At 52.8% G+C, this 12,116-nt stretch overlaps 1 protein-coding gene across 3 annotated transcripts in view; it reads right to left on the reverse strand.

Annotated features, from left to right (window-relative positions):
- Nucleotides 1-12,116, reverse strand: part of PHF19 (PHD finger protein 19) — a 24,914-nt gene that overhangs the window by 2,750 nt on the left and 10,048 nt on the right. The window contains exons 7-14 of one of the 3 annotated variants that reach the window (XM_027774567.1): nt 11,397-11,492; nt 10,621-10,689; nt 10,268-10,388; nt 4,325-4,495; nt 3,774-3,806; nt 2,912-2,997; nt 1,359-1,454; nt 26-99 (exon numbers count right to left, since the gene is read on the reverse strand). In XM_027774567.1, the coding sequence (XP_027630368.1) occupies nt 26-99; nt 1,359-1,454; nt 2,912-2,997; nt 3,774-3,806; nt 4,325-4,495; nt 10,268-10,388; nt 10,621-10,689; nt 11,397-11,492 (746 nt within the window). The remainder of the gene's footprint in view (nt 1-25; nt 100-1,358; nt 1,455-2,911; nt 2,998-3,773; nt 3,807-4,324; nt 4,496-10,267; nt 10,389-10,620; nt 10,690-11,396; nt 11,493-12,116) is intronic. The other 2 variants (XM_027774569.1, XM_027774568.1) reach the window with 2 other exon arrangements.

The raw sequence follows: 12,116 nt of genomic DNA on the forward strand, positions 1-12,116 counted from the left end.
GAGGTGCAGCGCCCTCCGGGCTCGCCTGCCCGCCGCTTTGCCCGCAGTGGCACGTAGGCTTTGGCTGCCAGCTTCCTCTTGCGGCTGCCCACTGTCCGTCTATGTCAGGAGGGGAGGAGGAAGATGATGGGGACCAGATGAGACAATCGGCATAAATTTGGACCCTGAGTGCTCTTCAAGCAGTGCCAGACCCTAGGCCTGGACCATCTCCCTGGGTCCTCACATAAGCCCTGCGAGGAGGGAAACTGAGGGTCCAGGGAGAGGTGACAGGCTGGGGAAAGGGGCAGCGCCAGGATGCAAATGGAGGCGTGCCCGGCTTTGCAGCACATGCCCTGTGTCTAGTGCAGCCTGGTGGAGCTGCGGAGTGCCACTGCGTCTCCTGGAGTCGTGCAGCACAGCGGCCATGCTCACGCTACCTGTGCCACACCAGGCCTCATCCGGCACCAGATGGGGTCACAGACCCTGCACCCCCATGCCCAGACAGAGAGACTGACAGACACACATGCACGTACACACAGGTGTTAGAGAAATGGACATACGAGATGAGGCACATGTTCAAAGAGGTTCAGAAGCAGAAACCAGGACCTGAAGCCTTAATGAGATCAAATGAAACAGGAAGAAATAATGAAAACCGAGAGATAGCAACAGCGAAAGATACTAAACAGGGATATCTGGAGACAGAGAAGGACTCTAAGACACTCTGTAGGCATCACTGTCTTAGTTCTCCTTCTGCAAGGGCCTCAAATCTCAACGCAGTGAGAGGAGCCTCAGAGCTGGGAAAGAACGCTGTGTTCTGCAGCACCACCCTCCCTCTGCCGCTGAGGGCCAGCTGTTGTCAAATGTGTCATACCCTCAGCCAGGTCCCCAAGGCTTTCTGGCCCCTCTCCCAGACCCTACACCTGCGGCATGACATCTTTCCCCATCAGCCTTCTAAATAAATGGCTCTTCCACTTAGACTCCAGAAGATGGCCAAGAATCAGGATCAGGGGGCCCTGCTGTCTGCAAGACCAGACATGCAAAATCGTGGCATGCAAAGAGGCCGAGAACCCCACATGAGAGAACCTAAGAACCTCTGGTCAAACACCCCAACACTGGAATCGTGCAGGAAGAGGGGGTCACACAACCCCCAGGAGCAGGTGAGGAGCATCCCAATGGGCAGAACCACAGCAATCTGATTGCCTCTACTTAGCCCCATCTAAACCCCAGTGTCTCAGAACCAAAGGGTCCCAGAGCCAGAAGGACGGGTCCTCCAGCCTGAGACCTGGAGACACAGAACAAGTCGCATGTCACAGAAAAGGGAGGCAGAAGGGCTGGGGATGACTATGCAAAACGTGAGGCCAGTCCTCCAGAAAGCTTACCTGGAGTCGTAGGAGAGACTGGTGGAGGCGGAGCCAGAGGTGCTGGCGGCATCCGTAGAGTCCACGTCCGAGAAGAAGGTCTGGCTGGAGCTGGCACTGAGAGGGAGGCGAAGGTGGGCCTGCTGTGGCCTGACCCAGTGGCGTCCTGCCAAGCAGCTATTTCTCTACCCTCTGGCCTCCATCCCCTATCCCAGAGGAGGCCCGTCTTCCCACTGCTGAACTCCCTCCCCACCACACCCTCCTGCCCCTGTTCTACACATCCAGCCTTCAAAGCCCAAGGAGCACAGAAAGCCTTCCCCTATGGCAATCGCTAACGAGCAGGACCTGAGGCACATGTGTACGTTACAGGCCACGTTACAGGTTTTCATTTGCAGTACTTTGAGGACAGATGACGTCATTCAGAAAGGTTAAGACATTTAGATAAAGCCACATATCAAGAACTCCTAATCAGGGTCTGGAGGTCAGGACTGTGACGCTAAAGCCCCCTCTCCTTCCTCTGTGCCCTCAGGAAAGCCCTGAATGACCTTTGGTACTTTATTATAACTTTTTTTTTTGGAGAGGTTTTTGCTATAAGGTGTGTGCGCTAGCCAGGAAGACAGAGAGAGACAGAGAGACAGAAAGCGAGAAATCACCGCCCAGGAGGATGGCCACGCTGTAATTCATTCTTCATTCTCCTCTCAGGATCTTGGGTATGCACACACGCCTGGAGTGAGTTTTTTTTTTTTTTTTTTTTTTTTGGAACTCTTGGTGCTGGGATTTGAACTATGGTTGGCCACATGGTTTCTGTTTCCCAATGTTCAGCACTTAACCATTGCTCTATGTGACCACTTTTTTCTTTCTTTCTTTTTTTTGGAGAGGTTTTTGCTATAAGGCGCATGCGCTCGCCAGACAGACCACACGTGCCCGGCGTGAGTTTTAAGCCACCGGGTCCGGGACACGAACCGCGGTCGACTACGTGGGAGTCCAGCGACATAGCCATTACGCTAACTGCTGGTTCCCACGCCTGGAGTGAGTTTAAGTCACTGGGTCCGGGACTCGAACCATGGTCAACTACATGGGAGCCCAGTGACATAGCCATTACGTCATCTGCTGGTGCTGACCTCTAGTACTTTTAAGAAAAAAGCGATGGAAGAAGATGCAGTGCTTCCCCTCCCGTGGACCTCTGCTGGGTGCTGTGGGATACACAGGAAGGTGCCTGGCGCAGCCTAGTGAGGGTTAGTGAGGGCTGCCTGGAGGAGGCAGGATCTGGAGTCTACAGATAGGGTAGAGCTGGGCAAAGGGTATTCCAGCAGAGGAGCAGGGATGAAGAGGCACCCATGACTCTGAGTGTGGGAAGAACCTCAGCAGCAAGGGGAGAGGAGGAGGAGCAGAGGAGGCCCAGGTGAGGGAGGGCGGCTGTGGCAAGGCAGGTCTGGGCAATGCCAGTGTGGGGAGGTAGGGCTCGCACTCCTTGCAGAGCCTTCCTGCGCTGGGGTACTGCCCCTCACACACACCAGCAGTAGGTCCCCTGCCAGTCCCCAGAACAGACCTGTCACTGGGTCCCTCACTGATACCTCTTTAAACTCTGAATTTCATCCAGCGAGAAGTCAAATATGCTGGCCAGGTGGTGGTTGGTGCTCCAGGCCGAGGTGAAGTCACTCTGTGGACAAGGGGAAGAGAGGGCCACTGTCAGCGAGGTCTGATCTGCACCCCCACCACCACGCTGCTCCCCAGCCCCAGCGAGGGCCACAGGCTCCCTGCTGTCCAGCCAGGGCTGCTGAGGCCTGGCCCCTCCCTGGAGCCAGTCACTTCCTCTTTATAGAAAGCCCTAACCACAGAGCCATGCCACCTGCTTCCAGTGCGGCCTGTCTCCAGGTCACCTCTCTGGGCTTCGGCCACCTGAACTGCACAGTGGGGACGTAACCCCTGGGCTGCTCCACTGTCAGAGCGGTCGGGAAGCCCAGGAAATCATTGGTGTGAAGTGCCTTGTAAACTGAAGTGCTGGGGAGGTGAGGTGTCTTGATGTGACTCCCCCTTGGGAGGGTCTCGGTGAGGGCGAGGTCACTGACAAGTGCTGTGATGCCCTGGTTCCAGGCCAGGCTCTGCCACTGCCTTGCTGTGTGACTCTAGGAGAGGCACTGCCCCAGGCTGCCCTCAGTTTCCTCATCTGCCCTTACCCCCCAACTCTGGGGTTCTGGGGGGACTGGAGGGAAGAGTGGTCTTGGAGTGCCTGCTTTTCCTTGTCTAGCTGTACAAGAAACTGGCTTCTCAAGGGCCATAGGAGAGCCCTGGAACCTGGGGGCTATGGGTTCTCGCTCAGGAATCCCTAACACTGCTGACCCTGTGCGTGAAAGTGGAGAGTAAGAAAACAAGGCACTAACACTGGGAATAGCATCTTCCAGCAAAAACTTTGATCTTTTTCTTCTATAAACTCGCCTTTTCTGCTGCTGGAATTCCTGAGGCAACAAACTGTGGAGACAGAAAACGGAGAGGGGGCCAGTCAGAGCCCGAGGGCCCAGGGGTGTAAGAGGAGGAGCCTCAGGAGGGTCAAGGCTCCCAGCCGTGGGGCGGGCGGCTCTGAGCAACCACAGCGCCTGCACAGGGGGACCGGATCTGCAGAGGAGCCTGTCGGGGATCTGGGATAGTGAGCGAAGGACACGAAGGCTCCGGCCCCTCTGCGCCCAGGATGAGGGGCTCAGCTCCTCCAGGGAGTTCGGGACCACCACACAGTCGCTTGGTCTCTGCCTAAGCTTAGTCTAACAAGGCCAAGTTCCGTGGTCAGGCTCCCGGCGCCCCAACCCGAGCGAGGCAATAAGGGTAGGGGGCCAGGGGTCGGTCCGCCCGGGCAGTAACTTGTCCCCGGGGTGCCTGGGCTGGCACTAGCTGGGCGTAGGTCCCCCTTGCTTGCTTGGATGCCACCAGACTCGGCCAGGGGGTGGGGCGGGAGCAGAGCAGAGTGAGCCCGAGCCCTGGGTCCGAGCACTGACCCGGGCTTGCTCTTTCCTCTCTTGCGCAGCTCCGAGGCGGCGCCGCCGTTGCGGTTCTCGCTGGGCAGCAGGCCCCTGTCCGGCAGCAGCTTCCCGGGCGGGTTGGGCGGGACGCGGATGCGCAGGCGGAAGATGCACTTCTTTTTCTTGATCTCCTTGCCTCAGAGGAACCTGGGGTGGGCGGGGGTGCAGAAAGCTCTGGGGCCTGTCAGCCCACTCTCCTGGGGAGTGGGGTCAAGAATTAACAAGCCTCTCTGCTTCCCTGACCCAGAGCTAAAATCCATAGTGGCGCCTGGAAAATCCATCCCCCAGAGCCGAGGGGATGAGGGGTCCCGGGAGGTGGCTGAGAAAGCGGCTGCAGCTCTCCAGCCCTTCCCTGTACCTGTGTGCGGTTCTTGCTTCTCCTTTCTCTCTCTTCTTTGCCTCAACCAGCCCCAAGGCCACCTTCTTCAGGAAGACCTCCTTCGCTCACAGGGGAACTCCAATGGTCAAGAAACTGATCTCCCTCATTCTGTCCTCTGGTCTCTCCCCCCAGGAAACAGAAAGCCCCTCCAGGCTCTTCCCTCCTCCTTTCAGCAATGGCTGAGCAGCCCTGAGGCTGCCCCAGTGAGGCTGCCCCAGCAGAGGCTGCACAGGCACTTAGACAGCCTACCCTCCGTGGACTGTCCACCCGGAGGTCAGGAAGCCTCATGTACTAAAGAGCAGGGCTGTGGCCCGGCCCAACCCTGAGCACATGGAAAAGAGAATTGGCAACTCTGCTAGAGGCATCTGGAAAGTTCTTACAGAAGCAGGCGCCTGTCTTATTCGCCACCATGGCCTCAGTGCCCAGACAGAGCCTGACTCAGCAAGACAACAGTGAAAGAAAGGGACTTGAGCATCGGAGAGAGGGAAGAGTGTAGCGAAGGCCCTGAACGGGAAGGGGGCTCAGGATGGCTGTGTAGGGCACCAGAGTAAATTAAGCAAAGGGATGGTGGCAGAAGACATGGCAGGGCCTGATCAGAAAAGGCCTTGCATGGCGGGTCCTGAGCTTGGGCACTGTCCTGGGTTGGACGTGTTGTGTGGCTGGCTGTGGGTGCTGAGGTCTGGCTGGGAACACACAGGGCAGGGGCCAAGTTCTCAGGCTGTAGCACACCTGGGCGTTGAGGAGCCGATCCCTCAGTGGCTGGCCCAGATGGCCAGAGCAAGAGGCACTCTTAGAGACAGGCGTACAGCCCCCAGTGGAGCTGAGCCCAGTACACGTGTCAGGCTGCTGGGTGGTCAGGGAGGCTTCATCAAGGAGGTGGGGTGCTCCCTCGATCTTGAAAGATGGGAAGGTTGAGCGTACAAAAAGAGGGTTGAGGAAGATTTATATGGTCAGGCCAGGAGCACAGCTGGAGCACAGGCTACGAGGGGGGAAGAAGCCGTAGACAGCAGTCTCACCTAGCGGGTGTGCCCTCCCTTCCCTGCACGCACCGGCTTTTGTAACTGTTCAGAGCGTTGAGGAGATGCGGTCCTCGATCCGTCACAGGGGTGCTGGTGAGCTGAGGGGAGCAGGCCAGCACGCCAATCAGACCCAGGCCACGGTGCCCGGAGAAGTCTAGCCCCTATCCCCTCCCTCCCCTCCATCTCCTAAGTCCTGCAGGTGACGACCACTGACTTACACCACCATGACCTCAGACAAGTCTTTTCACCTCTCTGAGCTCTTTCCCCACCAGTACATGGAGAGAATAACTCCTGGCCCAAATGCATCAAGAGCTTTAAAAATGCCTGTACCTTTGACCCAGTAACATTACTCCATGGTACAAATATGACATGAATGAACAAAACTTCAGGTACACCATGTCCACTGTGGTGTGTTTCTAATGATGGATAAAAGGTAAGGAAACTATATGTCCAACAGGAAAGAAACACGTAAACTAAGGTAGAAACCAACGTAACTCTTCAAATGTTTATGAAGGTTGGCCCTGTGGTAGAGTGGTTAGATGATTTGCACAGGGAGTAGGGGCCCACACGGCCCACTGTAGCTTGAGTTCTGGTCCCAGCAGCTTGAAAAACATGTTGGTACTTGTGGGTGTATGCCTCAAATCCTGATGGGAAGAATAGAGAAGGGATCGAGGCATGAAGATGCCCCATGGGGGGGGTGTGTGTGCTTCTCCCTCTCTCTCTTTCTCTCACTCTCTCTGGCAAGTGCACATGCTTCTGGCAATAAAAAATTGTTTATGAAAAGGACCAGAAGATGGCATAATGATTATGTCACTATACTCCCACATAGTCAACCGTGGTTCGAGTCCCAGACCCGGTGGCTTAAAACTCACTCCGGGCATGTGTGTATGCGTACCCAAAATCAGGTTCTGGCGGCCTGAGTGTGGGGAGGAGGAGGGATTGTGGCATGACCATGTCTCTCTCTTGTCTCTCTGGTGAGCACATGGACCCTCTAGTTAAAAACCTCTCTTAAAAAAAAGTTTATGAAAACTCTTCAGTAATATAGAGAAGTTTATGATATAATGTAAACTGAAAGAATGGTTTAAATATATGTACCATTGGGGCCTGCAGATGGCATAGGGGTTGCATCACTGGACTCCTACATGGCCAACTGTGATTTGAGTCTCAGACCCAGTGGTTTGAAACTCAAGCTGAGTGCATGTGCATGCATGCCCAAGATCCCAGGAGAATGGAGAAGAAGGGATTATGGCATGGCCATAAAAAAAGGGTGTTTTCTCACTTTCCCTCCCTCTGGTGAGTGCACATGCCCTAAGCTAAAAACCTCTTAAAAAGAATATGTACTGTGTCATCTATACTATGTATAGAAGAGAGGCCATAGGAAAATGCATATATGTATTATTTCTACTTATTTCTAGAATGGAAATTAAAACATTTTTTAATTTTAGTTTTTTGCCATAGGGTACATATGCTCATCAGAGAGACAGAGAATGACAGAAAGGGGAAAGTGAGAGTGGTCATCCCCCTAGGGGTGACCACGCCACAGTCCCCTCTCCTCTTGGGATTTTGGGCACGCCTGCACATGTGCTCACCATGATTTTCAAGCCCTCAGGATCAGGGACTCAAACCATGGTCAGCCATGTAGGAATCCATCACCTTAACCACCTGCAACTTCTGTAATATATTTTTTTTGAGATTTTTTTTTTTTTTTTTTGTGTGTGTGTGTGGCCTTAGGGCATGTGCACCAGCCAGAGAGAGAGAGACAGAGACAGTGAGAGAAAAGTGAGAAATCGCCCCCCGCCCCGGAAGGATGATGGCCATACTTCAATCCCTTTTCCTCCATTCTCCTCCCGGGATCTTGGACAGGCAAGCACCCACACAAAGCTAGCATGATTTTCAAGCCACCTGCGGTTGACCATGTGGTAGTCCAGCGAGGTAACCGCTGTGCCATCTGCTGGTTCCTGAAATATTTTTTAGATTTTTAAAGAAATTATACTCCATTATTTATTTTTTGGCACCTTAAAGATTTTCCACTATGGGCCAGATAGGGGTGCACTGGTAAAACGCCAGGCGGCAAGGCACTCCCACTGGAAGGTTCACAGTTCAATCCAGGATACCTACCTGAATGTGCCAGGTACGTGCGTGCCCATGATCCCCAGCTGGCTAAAACTGGGGGTGGACAGTGATGTCAATAGCTTGTTGAGGGTGCTGTATCTCTCTCACGGGTGGAAGAAATAAACTTTTTTTTTGAAACATATAGCAAGCTGACCTTGTTTTTTTTTTTTAATAATTATTTATTTATTTTGTATTTATTCATTCATTGATTTTTTAATTTGACCAGAGAGAGACAGAGGGTGAGAGTGAGAGAGAGAGGAAGTGAGAAAGCAAGCCACCAGATTCAGGACTCGAACCCTGGTCGGCCATGTGGGAGTGTCCAGCACCTTAACCACCACGCCACCTGCTGGCCCCTAGAAATAAACTTTTTAAAAAAGCAGAAATTTTGGAGACCAGCAGATGGCATAATGGTTATGTCATGGGACTCCCATGCAGTCAAGTACTGGACCCGGTGGCTTAAAACCCATGCCAGGCACATGTGTATGTGTGCCCAAAATCCTGAGAAGAGAATGGAGGAAAATGGATTGAGGTGTGGCCATCCCTCTGGGGGGTGATTTCTTGCTTTCTGTCTCTGTCTCTCTGTCTCTCTGGCAAGTACACATGCCTTATAGCAAAAATCTCTCTCTAAAAAGAAAGCAGAAATTTGGGGACCAGCATTTAGCATAATGGCTATGTCGCTGAACTTCCATGTAGTCGACTGCAGTTTGAGTCCCAGATCCACAGGGTTCAAACCCACGCCAGGCACGTGTGTATGTGCCCAAAATCCTGAGAGCAGACGGAAGGAGAAAGGACTGTAGCGTGGCCCTCCCCCCTTGGGGGTGATTTCTCGCTTTCTGTGGGCAAAGCAAGGCCCCCTAAAGTAAAAACCTCCCCAAAAAAAAAAAAAAAGGCAAAAATTTCAAAACAATATTTTTCCACCAGTAATATGTATAAATTTTTTAAAAAATAAAAATGGTTATTAAAGGGCCAGCAGGTGGCATGGTTAAGGAGCTAGACTCCCACATGGCTGACCACAGTTGGAGTCTCGGAGTCAGTGGCTTGAGGATCATGCTGGGTGAATGTGCAGGTGTGCCCATAATTTTGAGAAGAAACTGGAGGAGATGGGACTGCAGTGTGTCCAACCTTCATAGGGGGTGATTTCTCACTTTCCCCCCTCGCTGTCTATCTGGTGAGCTTATGCACCCTATGACAAAAAACTAAAAACAACAACAAAAGATTATTAAAAAAAAAAAAATACCAGGCCAGCTGTGGCGTGGTGGTTAAGTGGTTGGACCCCACATGCCAACAGTGCAGTTTGAGTCCTGGCTCCACTCCTCGGGAGACATGCTGAATGCATGTGCGTGCATGCCCAGGATCCCGAGGGGAGCAGAGAAGTGGCTACAAAGATGCCGTCCCCTCTGGGGGTACCTTCCCACCTTCCCTCTGTCTCTCTGTGGTGAGCCTATGTACCCTATGGTGATTTTTTTTTTTTTAAAGAGAGAGATTAAAAAAATACCAACTTGATCTGCCTTTTAAGGTTTTATAATATATATGTCATTTATAAATTATCAAACACTATAAATGAAGATGTTATTACTTACAACCCTTTTACAAAGCATAAAGGCTACTTGGCCACGTGCGCTAGAAGGTGTGTGTACTTCCAGAGAGAGAGGAGAAGAGAAAGTAGCCCCCCATGAGGCGTGGTCACATAGCAATTTCTTCTCCATTTCTCCTCCTTTTGAGATTTGGGGCACGCATCACATCCCCAGCATGTTCCTTAAGCTTCCAGGTCAGAACTCCCAACTGTGCACTTGGCCATGTGGAATCCAGATGCCTTAATCACCAGACCATGGAACAGGCTCTACTTTAAATTTAAAAAAAAAAAGTCCTTATCTCACTAAAGAAGGATTTGGGGCAGTCAGTAGAGAAGACACCTCACTCTATCTGAGGTGGGGACTCTAAGAATGTCATTACAGAAAGTGGAAATGGGTAAAGAGACCCTGGCTTGGTGCTGGTTCAGCTCCAAATCTGTGCCGAGCCTGGCAAATTGCTCTCTACCTGTTACTCTGAAAGTCTTACATGGTTCTGCATCTCCCAGGCCTCTGATCACTCATTATTCAGAATACCGTCAGCAGGGGGCAGGCCCACTCCAGTTTCCATCCTAGCCAGGAAATCTGGAGTAGGTCAAACCTCAGCAGAAAACCCTGCTCCAGCCAGACTTGATCTGAGGCCCCAACTCCCCACAGCTGAGTGAGTGAAGCCCCAACCACTCTGCCAAAATCTGGAAAAAGCCCCTTCCAGGGAATAGACTCAGAGGTCTGGACTCAGGAATGTCGCAGCCCAAGGGTGAGAGCTCTAAGACCTAGACCTTAGTCCTGGCCTGAGCAAACCTCTCCAACCCCGGCCTCCCTGACATTACACCCTTCATACCTTGCCAAGCTGCAGAAGCTCCCAGTGGTGGTTCACAAAGGCCAGAATCTCCTCAAAGTCAAAGTACTTCTTCTTACTTTGCACGCCCAGGTTGTAGAGGGCCAGGTGAACCACATCCACCCTGGGCAGGGGAGCAAGGAGGTGTGGCCAGGTGAGGCAGCAGCCTACCCAGTCTTTTCCAAACCCCTGGGTCCAGGACTTGAGGGCCAGAGCCTCCTGGGTCCAGGAGAGGGTCCAGGGAAAGGCTGGGATGAGAGCTGGAAATGGAGCCGATCCCAGGCAAAAGAGAGAAGAGGGAGAGTGGGGAGCCAGGAGGGGGCTGGAGTGGGCCTGGGCCAATCCCACACTCTCACCATCGCAGGGGCAGCCTCTCGATGTACTCTGGGCCCTGGTTACACACGGAGCAGAAGAACAGGTAGAACCTAAGGGTGGTTAGGTGGAGAGGGGGGCCTATGGTGGGAGGAGTGCGGATACCCTAGCCTAGTCCAGCCTCCTTGCCCACCCCCTCACTGCCCACTCCCTTCCCATAGTCAGCCATCTCCTTCCTGGGACTGGTGGCCTCTGGAGGTGAGGGAGGGTAAGGATGGGGCAGGACAGGGATCAACCTCCCTTCCAGATATCACTGCCCTAGAGTGTAGCTGAGTGCATGGAGTGAGCTGAGCTAGACTGGGCTCTCTCTTCCTCTCTGACAGACAGACAGACACACACACACACACACAATCACCAGTGACGCGAGACACCAACGAAAAGACACATGCTATCTGGTTTGATATCCATAACACTTTCCATTAGCTTAATCCCATTGGTTAGAAGCCAGGTCAGGCCATCCATTTCCCTAGTGGCTCCCACAACAACCCTGGGCAGGAGTGGGACAGGGACTATATCATGCCTCCTTCCTCAGACATGGAAAGAGACAGGAGCTTAGGAAAGGCAGGGATCTGTCAAAGGTAGCCCATAAACCAGAGATGTGTCCCAGCGTAGCCGGAGCCTCCCCTACCCTAGACAGCCATGCACTAGCATAGACCACGTGCCTGGGCCCTGGTAGGCGATCTGAAGGAGTTACTGCTGCCATCTCCCTGTTCCTTCATCCCACCCCCCCAAGCCCCAGCTGGACCAAATTAGCACCTACCGGTCTCCAAACATCATGGGCTCGTTAAGGCACTGGGTGCAGGCCTCGTGGAACCACTGCCTGCACCGGTAACATTGCAGCATGCGCAGATACCATCTGGAGAGACAACAGAGCCAGGGTCAGCCAAGCCCACACACCCAGCTGGGTGCGGGCCTTCACGGCAGCAGAAGCAGAGAACTCACACTATCATGCACTCGGGCTGTGCCAGGAGAAGTCCTGGGAGCCGGGCATATGCTATCTCATTTAAGTTTACCATCTGGTAAAGGATGAGCCACTGACTCCACATTACAGATGAGTTAGAGCTTAAATGGTTTGCTCAAGGCCACTAAGAAACCAAGTCGTGGATGGTGACTCATATCCTGGTCTCTCTAAGGCTTTGGTGCTTGTCCTGCCAGACCACACAGAGCCTCATCTCCGGACCGCACCTCACACACTGCTTCCCAAACACCACTGACAAGGAGAGGTTTGTCCGGGAGACTTCATGGGAGAAGAGTAGACCCTGTAAGCCACCTAGGGGGGAATCACATCTAGTGTTTCTACCTGGTACTGTATGGACCCTATCATGGCCATTCGACAACTATGCATGGTATTCGAGTGAAGCTAAAAAGGTGTTCCCTTATGTTTTTTATGTTTTTTAAGAATTATTTTATTTTATTTTATTTATTCATTCATTTATTTTTTAATTTGACCAGAGGGAGACAGAGGGAGACAGAGGGGGGT

The sequence above is a fragment of the Tupaia chinensis genome, unplaced genomic scaffold (genome assembly GCF_000334495.1).
Source record: "Tupaia chinensis unplaced genomic scaffold, TupChi_1.0 Scaffold000455_1, whole genome shotgun sequence".
Taxonomy (NCBI): domain Eukaryota; kingdom Metazoa; phylum Chordata; class Mammalia; order Scandentia; family Tupaiidae; genus Tupaia; species Tupaia belangeri.